At 38.4% G+C, this 12,495-nt stretch overlaps 1 protein-coding gene across 1 annotated transcript; it reads right to left on the bottom strand.

Annotated features, from left to right (window-relative positions):
* Positions 1-2,427: 2,427 nt before the first annotated feature.
* LOC133979445 (beta-1,3-galactosyl-O-glycosyl-glycoprotein beta-1,6-N-acetylglucosaminyltransferase-like) lies at positions 2,428-4,913 on the bottom strand. The gene is made up of 4 exons (XM_062417956.1): positions 4,627-4,913; positions 4,407-4,500; positions 3,035-3,435; positions 2,428-2,917 (listed from the first exon to the last, which is right to left on the bottom strand). The coding sequence occupies exons 1-4, from the start codon at positions 4,911-4,913 to the stop codon at positions 2,428-2,430; spliced, it is 1,272 nt and encodes a 423-aa protein (XP_062273940.1).
* Positions 4,914-12,495: the final 7,582 nt, after the last annotated feature.

The raw sequence follows: 12,495 nt of genomic DNA, 5'->3' as shown, positions 1-12,495 counted from the left end.
AAACTGTTCTTAAAGATTAAATAAAACTGTACTGTACTTAAATGTTAAGTAAAAAATGAGCTGTATGCATAGCTGCAAGTAACAGTTCTTGCTGTCTCAACTTCACACACTGCTGTATGGCTGCTTTCTGAAACAGAAACACACACACAAACACAGAGGAAGAACAATAAGATAAATTAAACAAAAGTGAGGAAGAGAATTAAGAATAACAGCTGTAATTAAACATACACAGACTATTTATGACAACTTACATGAGCTTAATGTGATGGGTGTGCATGCCTCTGTGAACACAGTCCTGCAATGTCTGGGCCAATGGAGGTCAGCTTCAGTCTCAGGTTTGGCTCAGCATCCACCCTGCTTCTGTACTTTGTTTTTATGACAACAAGTGAAGAGAAGCCTTTCTCGCACAGATAGGTGGTTGCAAAAGGAAGGAGAAAGCGCACGGCCTTGTCAGAAAGCACAGGGTATTAGCTGTACTGCTTCATCCAAAAGTCCAACAAAGTGTGCTTTCTGAAAGATGCCTTCAGTGTTTCGTCACAAGACAGCTCTATTAAACTCTCCTGCTCAACAACAGTTAAATCCATTGAGGCCACGTGAGAGGTGTCGATGTTGAAAGGGTTTCTCATCCAGCTGCTAGCTTCAGCTCCAGGCATCACTGGGAAATAATTGCGGAACTGTTGTCTGAGTGATGCGAGGTGTGCAGCGATGTTCTCCCTGACTCCATCATCAAGCATCATGTCATTATCAGACAGAAAACTCTCCAAAGCAGGGAAAGCTGAAACCTCACCTGTCTTGATTTTGATTTCAAATAACTCCAACAAAAAAATTCAGATAAACCCAAAAGGAAAATTGAATTCTTTCACAACTTTATTCAGTATACATTTTGTAATAAGGCCTTTTAATTTACCATCATTAAAGACGCTGCATTAAGGCATAGAGCACTGCAGCCCTGCCATCATTTGTGCGTACACATGGTCTGAGGAAGTTTTAAATTTTTTCACAGAGTACGAACAAATTAAGGTAAGAACATATTGATGAATCCCAGATTTGTGAGTCAAACGTTTGTACGCACAGTTTAAGCACGGATTTGTTGATATCTAAAACACAGTTAATCAGGGTGTCAATTGGTCATTTGTCATCAGGCGACATGGCTACATAAAGTTGTGTGTCATCAGCATAACCGTAGAACAAGATGCTGTGCCTCCTGGTGACATTACCAATGGGTAACGTATATAGATTGAAAAGAAGTGGCCCTAAAATTGATCCTTGGGGGACCCCACAGGTTATCTTGGACATTTTAGAGATAATATCATCAATTGCCACAAAAAAAGTGTCTGTCAGAAAGATAAGATTAAAAACAACTAAAAACAGTTCCAGATAGTCCAGTGTGGTCCTCAGTCAGAATTTTGTGGTCACCTGTTTCAAAAGCAGTGCTCAGATCGAGTAGCATCAACACTGAGGGTTTATTTTCATCAAGATGTGTTGTGATGATGAAACAGCACATGAGATTTTGGTTAATTAAAGTGACTGAGGATAGGGACATTTGTATCCTTTAGACAGAGAGGACCAGGAAACTCTACTGGAACCCTGTGAGACGGACCTACATATCTCCCACCTGCTGCAGCTTCAGTCTGAACAGCCAGAGCACTCTGCTAGTCTGCTACAGTGTCCATGAAATCCTCCCTTAGCCTGTCCAAACTCCTTAGACTCCAGAGTACCATGGGTAATGGTGTAATAATTGTGGTGTAATATTGTGGTTACAGGGAACAGCAGAAAGTCTTATGTGTCACCATCGAGGGCAACTCAGTGCTGATTGGTCCTGAAAGTGTGGCTGTCGAATGCTGCTCCAAATATTCTTCGAAGGTCCTCTTCAAACTCAGTATAATGTAAAGTACATTATCCTTATTCCATACCATGGTTATGGGCATGACACAGCTTGTGCACAGCTCTTTTTTGTGTATTCCAGTATGTGTGACACAGTGTGGAACTTTTTGAAGTTCCTGGTTTAATAGACCTTGTTTATAAATGAGACATTTAGAAAAACTTTTAAATTGTCTGTTTGTCATTTTGGAAGCTGATTACTGGTGACTAATAATAATAATAATAATAATAATAATAATAATAATAATAATAATAATAATAATAATAATAATAATAATAATAATAATAATAATAATATACCTTTATTTATGTAGCCATTTTCAAAACAAGTTACCAAGTGTTTTATAGTATATATAATTTTAAAAACAAACCATCAAATAAATCAAAAGAAAATGCCTGTCACCTTAATAAAAAGGTTTGACCGAGGAATGGCCAGGAATTACCTACCAGAGGATCTCAGGTTGCATTGGAGCTTGTTCATATTCTGGAGCTAAGGATTAGGGTTAGGGTTAACAACAGCTCATTAACATATCTTATGAATAACCCTTAATGTAACCCAGCCAGAGCCTTTTGTCTTAGATACTTCTCCAAACAGTGGACAGCAATGGGATCTGTGTCTATATCAAACTTATTGGCAAAGAGGTGATGCTGCTTAATCATCCACTGCAGGTCTCCGGCACCATACACGCATATTGACCGAACATGGTTGCCTTGACACTCTGGGTACACCGAATCCAATGAATCTTGTGACCCCTCATGCCACTCCCATTTTACGAGCCGTGCAATTGCGTTCATGTCTGTCATGTCATATTTTTGGTTGGGCCAGGTTGAGCCAGGAACACCAGGCATTCGTTGTATGGTCGCCCAGAGAAACTCATCAGGACTGAAAGTGTCTTTGGCCCACTCAATCAGTGTCCGTACACGCTCGTCCTCCAACACGCTGCGGACGTAGCCTCGGTTAACCACAATGTAGGCATTTCCAGAAATAATATTCAGGTTGAAAGGAGGTGGCTCCTTTTCCTTTCCTGTCGCCTGAGACAGTTGAAATAATTAATATGATGGTGACATGGATAAGGTCAATCTGAACAGAAAGTATTTGCAATACTGCAATTAGTTGATATAGTTGTGTAACAGATAATAAAAACCTCAAAAAATTTTCCCATCAACTATCTGGTGAGATATTGTCACCCTCCATTTCTTGCCCTCAGGTAATTTCTCTGACTCCAAGCTGTTGCCGCCCTTCAGTGAGGCTAACATCTGTACAATCTCCAAGTTGGTTTTCAGAGGAAAATCCTGGCCACAAAGGTTGATGAAGTATTTCCATTTTGTGCTGGCATTATAGAGATCAGCCATACAGTTGAGATCAGCCTGGACACGTGGCCAGCCAGTGTAGACCACATTCACAATCTGGCTGGCTATGAAGACATTGGGGAAACAATCAGTGATGGCCATTATGGCAGAGAAGACAGAGGCCTCAGATTTATTGTCAACATGGACACAATAAATATTTTGAGGTGCGTAGATGGCTCGCAGCAGACGCTCAAAACTCTGCACCTAGAGCATCAAAAGAATGAATTAAATCCTTCTCCTGTCAGTTATATACACACTGTTACATTTATTTATTTATGAATCTATTTAAAGGGGCACTTCAGCAATTTAGTACTCCCCTGCCAGAAATATGGTGGACTCACAGGAGATGCAGAACCCCTGCCCGTCTAAATTCGTACTTTGATAAAAGTCAAAGGTACAAGTCTGTTAATAAATAGTTCAGCATATGGTTAACTACAACTCCTAAGGTGCATTTAAGCAAGATCAAGATCACCAAGATTAAACTTTGGTCATGTGTGCAACTAATGATGGACAGAAGCTAAAGATTACAGTGTTGAGAAAAAATATTTTACAGTATGCCACTTCGGAGTGAATTCAGCCACTATTTCGTCTGCAATGTCCACAACGAAGCGTTTTGAATTCATTACCACTCTGATTAGCACCTCTGACTGGATTCTACTCCACAGCAACAGGACCTGAGGTTAATGGGTATTGTAGCTGTCTGCTACGTCAAAATCACAGATAAAACGTGCTGTTTCAGAAAAAAAGTTTAAATAATTGAAATTGGTGGTGATAATATAAATCTTTAAGATTGTTACAATATTTAGGAGAGTCCTGTTTTTCTATGTTAAATAATACAGAGGATATTGTTTAAATACATTTAAATGAGAATACAGGATGGGGAAAAACACTTCTGGGACCAACAGCCAGTCTCTCCTCGCAACTCTAATAAAACTTGGGTCTCAAGACCAAGCTGATGATATCATTAGGGTTAAACTCAAAAAACCTCCCTCCAGAGCCACAGAAAACAGCATCCAACTGAGAAGTACTCCTTTTAAGAGAGTAAACTAGACTTCATGTATAAAAACGGAGGAGAGTCCTTTTAAATATTGGTTCAGTTAAATTGTTTAAACCTACCACAGTTTTTATTTATTTACTGAATTTTCATTCATATTCAGGCTTAAGAAGTATCATACCTTATGATGCACAACCATAGAGTAAGCCAGGGGGAAGTCCTCTTCTTTTTGGCTCAATGGGAATGTTAAGTATTTCCTTCTTGACTGGAATTCCCTGCGAAATACAAAATATTGATCAAACTTTTCAGGGAATGTATTCTGTATACTGTACTGATAATAACTAGGAAATACTGCTGAATTCATTGACATTTCTTGAAACCTGTAGATTAGAGCAACACACCTGCAGTCTTGGGTTGCGTTGACATAAAACTCATCAGGGATCTGGACACTACTGGTCAGTAATTTTGCCTGTTCCAGTTCTTCCCTGTCTCCTTGCAGGATTGCTGAACAGTTGCAAACTTTCTCTGGGCCGCTGTTAGCATCTGTATATTCTAACCAGTTGTACCTGAGACTGTAAGTGTGAGCCCAGCCTGCACCCAGTAGTATCATAGACAGTATCCATAGTGATCCCAGTGCAGCAGTGAGCTTCAGCAGTAGTAGTCGCTGACTTCGTTTCAGTAGCCTCATTATTTTAGAGAAGGAACTAGACTAAGATGCTTCTACAGTCCACCTTATGCAGATAAGACCCTCGATATGTCCTTTACCTGGAAATCAGATAAAATAAACAATATGAACACACCAATCATGTAAAATGTAAAGGTAAAAGAAAGCTCATGTTCCTAAATTAATTTTAGATTATCGTTTAGACTTTTTATCTGGACATGCAACCACATATAATAGTTGACAGGTTGAACAGTTAGGATTTCATAATTACAAGAAACAGCAATAACATTTAAAAAATTGAAAATTAAAATAAAAAATAAAAAGATTAAAAACAACATTCTACACCTGTTTTGGACTCAATCAGAACTTATGAGGTACAATCAGGTACTTCAACAGCTGGACTGTGTTTATTGTTTTCTGCTCAAGTCTTAAACTAATACATTCATGGGTGTACGTTTCTCTTTTCAGATGTAATATATAAAATTAAAGCTGCGAGCAGCGTTGGGCGGGACCTCGCGCCCCTGCGCACGTCGGGCCGCGGCGAAGCGGAAAGGTTTCCGTCAGGTACATTTAGACGCATTCAGACCCAGGCATTTATTGGACACTGCAATAAGTAAATATACGCTACATACACACACACACACACACACACACACACACACACACACACACACACACACACACACTCACTCACTCACTCACTCACTCACTCACACACACACACACACACACACACACTCAGACATACACACACAATCACACACACACACTCATACATATACACACACAATCACACAAACACACACACATATACACACACACACACACACACTCACACATATACACACACTCACACATATACACACACACACTCACACGCAGCTGTGGCTCAGGAGGTAGAGCGGTCGTCCTCCAATTGGAAGATTGGCGGTTTGATTCCCGGCTCCTCCAGTCTACATGTCGATGTGTCCTTGGGCAAGACACTTAACCCCTAATTGCTCCCGTTGCTGTGCCAACGGTGTATGAATGCGAGTGAATGGTTAGCTTCCTCCTGATGTGCAGGTTGGCACGCTGCGTGGTAGCTGCCTGCCATCAGTGTATGAATGTATGTGAATGGGGTGAATGAGTTGTAGTGTAAAGCGCTTTGAGTGGTCGAAAAGACTAGAAAGGCGCTATATAAGTACAGTCCATTTACCATTTACATACATGCACGTGCGTGCGCACACACACACACCCTCACACTCACACTTACACACACAAACACACACACTCACACATACAGACACACACACTCATACATGCACGCGCACACACACACACACTCACACTCCCACTCACACTCACTCTCTCTCTCTGCCTCTGTCTGTGTAGACATTTAGACTGAGCAACTGAAATGAACCTCCAACACTTGGATGAGTAAACAGGAGAGGAACTTATTTCCAGTGAAACCTGTAGATATGTTTGTAGTTCATGCTCATGTAATTCGTGTTTGATCTAGACTTTGACAGCAATGTCAGTGAAATAGTTGACAGACTGCACAGATATCTAAAATCATAATAATACAGTCAATAAACTTGAACTATCATTACAAGTTTTCTCCAATGGGTGGCACAGTAAGACCACAAATGAACCTGGCTGCATACACACACACAGTCGTTGCAATGGTAGTTAACGACTGGAGAGCATGACAACAGAGCATGGGCACACAGAATGGAGATTTGGGATTGAATGGGAGAGGAATAGGGTGCACATGTGGGGCCACAGATCACAAAGTATAAAACATAGCCAGACCAGATTACACACATCTATAGATGAGACTTGTGGCTACATTTTGACGTTTGAATGGAGTCTGTAACTGAAAGTATGCAGGAATAATATATATATTTTGAAAAGCCTGAAAAATCGTTGAAAATCCCACATGTAACGGCAAACTGTGCACTTCCTGTTGGATTTAGGTCAGTGGTGTCAGCATATGATTTGTAGGTCTTGATAAGACACACAATTGAGTTTTGGTTTGATCTTTCTACGCCATTCCTATCAGGCGTAGTGGCCGTTTTACTGTTTCTAAGTTGCACTAGAGAGCCAATTTTGGCACTTTTGGGGTTAATTTTTCCATTTTATCAAATTTATGGCCAGGCCTGATGTGCGTGGTGAATTTGGTCTGTCCAGGAGCATGTTTAGGTGGTCAAATTTAGGGTCAAAGTGGCATTAGACTCTCCTCCCATTCATAGTCTATGGGAGCGTTTTGGCGAGGGATTTTGGGCACTTGACCTTTGAGGGCTTCTAAAATCCAAACCGGACGAGTAATGAAAAAGTTGTTAAGAAATTTTGTGCAGCAGGGTGTGCTAAGTCAGCTATTTAATTTTGAAGCCGCCACGATGAATGCCCTCGGACAAGATAACGTTTGTAGCAGGCCAAGAATCGTCAAAAATCCCACATGTAACAGCAAATTGTGCACTTCCTGTTGGATTTAGGTCAGGGGTGTCAGCGCGTGATTTGTAGGTCTTGATAAGACAAAAAATGTAGTTTTGGTTTGATCTTTCTACGACATTCCTATCAGGCGTAGTGGCCGTTTTAGTGTTTCTAGGTGGCGCTAGAGAGTTCGACATTGTTTGTTTTTCCATTTTATCGAATTTTTCGCCAGACCTGATGTGCATTCCGAATTTGGTGAGTTTTGGAGCAGGTTTAGGGGGTCAAATTAAGGCGCAAAGAGGCGGTAGAATAATTTTAAAAAACGATACAAAAACAATAGGGTCCTTGCTTCCAGGCAAGGGCAGGACTCCCTTCTGGAGTCCTCGCCCTCTTGCTTTTCGGCTCGGTCCCTAATGATTTCCCTTACACTTGCATACATAAACATGGCAAATATTTCTCAGGACTATTAAGTGGAATTGAACAGTAAAGCCTTATTTTTCTATTGTGATGATGATAAGTCAATATGCAACTTTAAAATATTGTAAATCTATCCAATTTTTCATTTTTTATTAATGTGTATGTAGTATCCATTAAAATGTGATGGTTAACTGTGTCAAATGCTTTTGAAAGATCTATGAAAATGCTACAGATAAATTCATTATTATCAAATGCAGAGGTAACTTTGTCAGTTGAAGCAGAGCCATATAAGAGGAGTGATTTTTCCGGAAACCATACTGGTGCTTGTAAAGAATTGAATTAGAATCTAAATAAAAAAGAATCCTTTTAATTTTTTTGAATATTTGGAATATATGGCAAAATAAAAATGTAATTTTATATAATTATTGAAACAACGCACACATCTGCTTTAAACAGAGGAAAATGTTGGCAAATTTTAAATTAACTTGCACAACTCAAGGACAAAGTAAAAATGTAAGCAGTAGTTTCAATCCTGACTGTTTCACCTGTTTTACAAAGGGATGCAGAAATATTGTCATGACCAGCTGAAGACGTTTTTAGTTCATCAATTATGTCACTTATTTCATGGGTATCAGGGGCCTCAAAAGAAGAGATAATAGGAAAAACTTCTTGGGATAAAATCCAGCGGATTACCATGACAAGCAGAAATTTTGTTGGCTACTTCATAACCAATAATAACAAAATTTTTGAGCTATTTGAAATGGATTGCAGAGATAATGTTCACCATCCAACAAGACTGAAGGTAACTCTAGAGTAGTATTTTCTCTTTGCAACAACTGATTTATTACTTTCCATGTGGTTTTAATATCCTTTGAACGCCTATTACATTTTTCACTAAAATATTTATTTTTTCCAGATGTGATGTAATGAACCTATTAATGTCTATATACACCATGGGTAAGAGGAGTAGGATTTGAGACATATTTTTTTTGTATTCAAAAAATGTCTACATAACTTCAGCAAATCAGCTGTAAACCAAGGTTTGTTGAATAGATCTTGTTGAAAGTACATTTCTTGGTAGGCCTGCCAAATTCATTCATTGAAACTAAGACTGATGACTTTCATTAACTTTTGATATGCAATATAACATTATTTTCCATATATAGGTCATCCCAAGAAATACTGGCAAGCATGACATAATTTTACTTGCTCATAATTCTTTTGTGCATTATTTTTCCATTATTTTTTAACTTTACATAACTGCTCTCCACTGATATGACTATGTGTGCGTAACGTGTTCAGAGCTAACAGTGGGTCACTGATCGCCGAACACTTCAACTTTCAACTCAGACTGGTTGCAGCATTGTACAGAAGCTGAAACAATAAGTGCGTCTCCAAACTGAGAAAAGGGCTGTGCACATTTACGCAAGCGGTACAACAGCCGTAACTTGCGGCTGTGGCTCAGGAGGTAGAGCGGTGACAGTCGTCCACCAATCAGTAGATTGAAGCGTTTCGATTCCCGGCTCCTCCAGTCCATATGTCGATGTGTCCTTGACACGTTACTTAACCCCGAATTGCTGCCAATGGCTGCGCCAACTGTGTATGAATATATGTGAATGTTAACTCCTCCTGATGCGTAGGTTGGCACCCTGCATGGTATCCCCTGTCATCAATGTATGTGAATGGGTGAATATGTAGTGTAAAAAGAGTGGTCAAAACGACTAGAAAAGCGCTATATACAAGTACAGTCCATTTAACTTCATTAACACCGGATCGATCTGGATCTAAAGGTAATTGATGTGGGCACATGCTTGGTTAGAGATGAGGAACTACCGCCTTTATCAGTTGGCACCTGCTTGCCGCTGTGGCCTCTGGCTGCAAGAAGTACACCCACAGGGAGGAGAATCGACTGTATTTGCAGAAATGAGCTGAAACTCCTGCTGTGGAGGCATGTAGTTTCTGCATGAACCTGCGTTGTTTTAGAATGTAGCTGGCTTAAAGGGCGTTTTCACAATTGTTCAAATAGTCTTAAAACTAATTTCAGGCGCCCAAAAGAACATTGACACATTTTCTTAACTGTTATTATTCCTCCTTTTCATACTGGCGTTTAGAAGACCCCTTCATAATGCTCTTAGAATGTAAATGATGGGAGCCTATATACAAAAGTTTATTTTTGAGCAAAAATGTGTTAAAAGTTGATCTGAAACTAATATGAAGCTTCAGCTGCCCAAGTTAGTCAAATCAAGTAGATATCTTTACAGTGCCAAAGTTCCTTTTTTTTGTTACTATACTTCCACAACAGCTCAACAGGGAAACACTGAGGAAACAAAAAGAGGGCTTTTGATGCTAAAAAGTCATAAATGTGGCAGATATCCTTGATATGAATAACTCAGGCTGCTGAAATCTTTAAAAAAAGTTTGTCAAAATTGCATGGGCAACTTTAACAAAGTTGAATTGTATTTATTGGTTTCTCCAACCCAGCCAATATTTAAACTGATTGTGTCAGACTGTGGAAATTAGGGATGAATATGGTGACTTGCATCTACAACAAAAGATACTTTGCTGCAAGTCAAAAAAAATTATTCATATCACCCGCATACAACAAATGAAATAAGAGGACAGAATCAGACAAATCTATGAGAAATCAAAGTCATTAAATGTGATAAATATTATTCAGGCATAAATACTGACATGACTGTAATGTTCAACTTTTGTTCACCAAACAGCAGAACATATAAATGTGTTTTACCTGTAACTTTACGTGCAGCAGATTAGATCAGTCTTCTCTTTCTGTCCTTGAGCTTTCTTCTTCGACTTGTTGGATATACCTGATCAAGGGGCACTGGTATAAATGGGTGATAATGGGAGGCCCAATTGGCTATGAAAGTAAAACTTCCTGTCAGCATTTTTCAAAGTAAAACCTTTTTTCATGTACCTAAGTCTGCTAAACACAAACTAAAAATTAATTTTAAAGAAAGAGTAAGACTGTACAGTGCACACTTTTCATTTGTATCATTGGTATTTATAAATCTGTGTGTAATAACAGGCAATATTGTATCCAAAAATACATGCACAGTAACACAACTACAATACACCTGCAAATATTTATCTTTCAAAGACCAATTTAATCAATAGTTTTGACATAGTTGTTGCTAATACTTGTCTTTAGGTTTAAAGGATTTATGGTTGCAATATTTTTATAGTATTGGCCTATATTGTGTGAGTACAGACGGTTCAGAGACAGTGACAAAAAGCTACACAGCTTTAATAACAGTTACTTTAAATACTTGTGTATTCCTACCAGCTAACCCTAAAACAAGCATAAATCTGCCACAAAGCTCACAAAGTATGTGACCCTCCTTAGAAGTGGAAATAATTTCCACTTCTGTAAATCAAAACTGAAAGTGTGACTGTGCACAGAAACTTCTAAAATGTACTCTTTCGGAAACTGTCAGAATAATGTGCTTTAATTCTGCAATATAACAGAAAGAAATGTTATTTCCCTGCAGTCTGGACACTGAGAGTTACAATCAAAGTCATTAAATAAGCAGGAGTAACTGTACTGCACCACTGCTAAGATGATCACAGGTGTGTGCTTTTATTCTGAGAGCAAAGAGTAGATTTATTCTCCACTTCCTGTTGTGTTGATACACACATAGAGGCTTTTTGAGACCAATAAATGAATCATATAACTCTTCACTTTATTGATATGACATTTATGGAGGAACTTCGATATATTTAGATGTACGTACACACGCAGACACACCAAACCTGAAATATAGTGTAATTTGTTATCCAATATTTAATGTAAAAGCAATCTGTATACCTTCAGTCAAGAAATGTACATTTTTATTGCTACTCTAATGTGTGTAAAGAACTTCATGCCAGATTGAAATATTGCAGTGTTTCAGAATCAGAAAAAAAGCATCAATCCTTGCAATCCTTAAATAAGAATGGGATGGTTTCAGCTCATAATGACCTCTCTATCTCTTTAATGTGCGTGCTTCATTTTTATTTTTTTTATTTTTTTGCCAGTAATAATATGCATGTTAACAAATGAGGGGAAGAGACAAGTATAATTGGCCTACTGTTACATTTTCAGTTCAAATTAAAAATGTTTAAATAAACAATTTAGATCACAATAGATTTTTCAAATTTACCAGTGGGTAAAATGGACCACGGTTGGGTGCCTGACAGAGTATAGTGTTCTTGTCGCCCTCTTGTGGTTAGACTCAGACACCAACGAAAGCACCAACAAACCTGCCAGTAATGGTGTCATTAGTAGGAGCCTATAAGGGCTTGTGTATATCCACTGGAAGTTTGAAGTTAAAAACAATTAAACAATTCCTTTTTTTTCTTCAGTTTTTGTTGTTGTTGTTGTTGTTGTTTTTATTTGTTTTTTGTTTTGTTTTGTTTTGTTTACACACCTCCCAAGAGGAACATTTCAGTAGCATGATCAGCAGTATCAAAACATCCAGCTAAAAATCTCAACTGATTGTTTACTAGTGTAATCAAACTGGACTTTACATTTCACATCCCTCTTTTAATCCCTGCACTAGTAACTTTCACATAAAACTCCACTGTCAACCTCCATAATTTATATTTTATTGCCCGTCACATTTTATTTTTGAACTTGTCACCATTTCTTGGTCCATATTTCCTTTTTGCAGTCAGTATTTTAAGTGTTATATCCCATTTCAAAACTATCATAGTTCCACTCTGTAAATGGATTTTTCATTTGAATTAATTTTAGTGCTACGTTGTTCATCATCACATC

Source organism: Scomber scombrus, chromosome 4, assembly GCF_963691925.1.
Source record: "Scomber scombrus chromosome 4, fScoSco1.1, whole genome shotgun sequence".
NCBI lineage: Eukaryota > Metazoa > Chordata > Actinopteri > Scombriformes > Scombridae > Scomber > Scomber scombrus.
The sequence above is the reverse complement of the archived record's forward strand: the minus strand, read 5'-3'. Positions and strand labels throughout refer to the sequence as shown.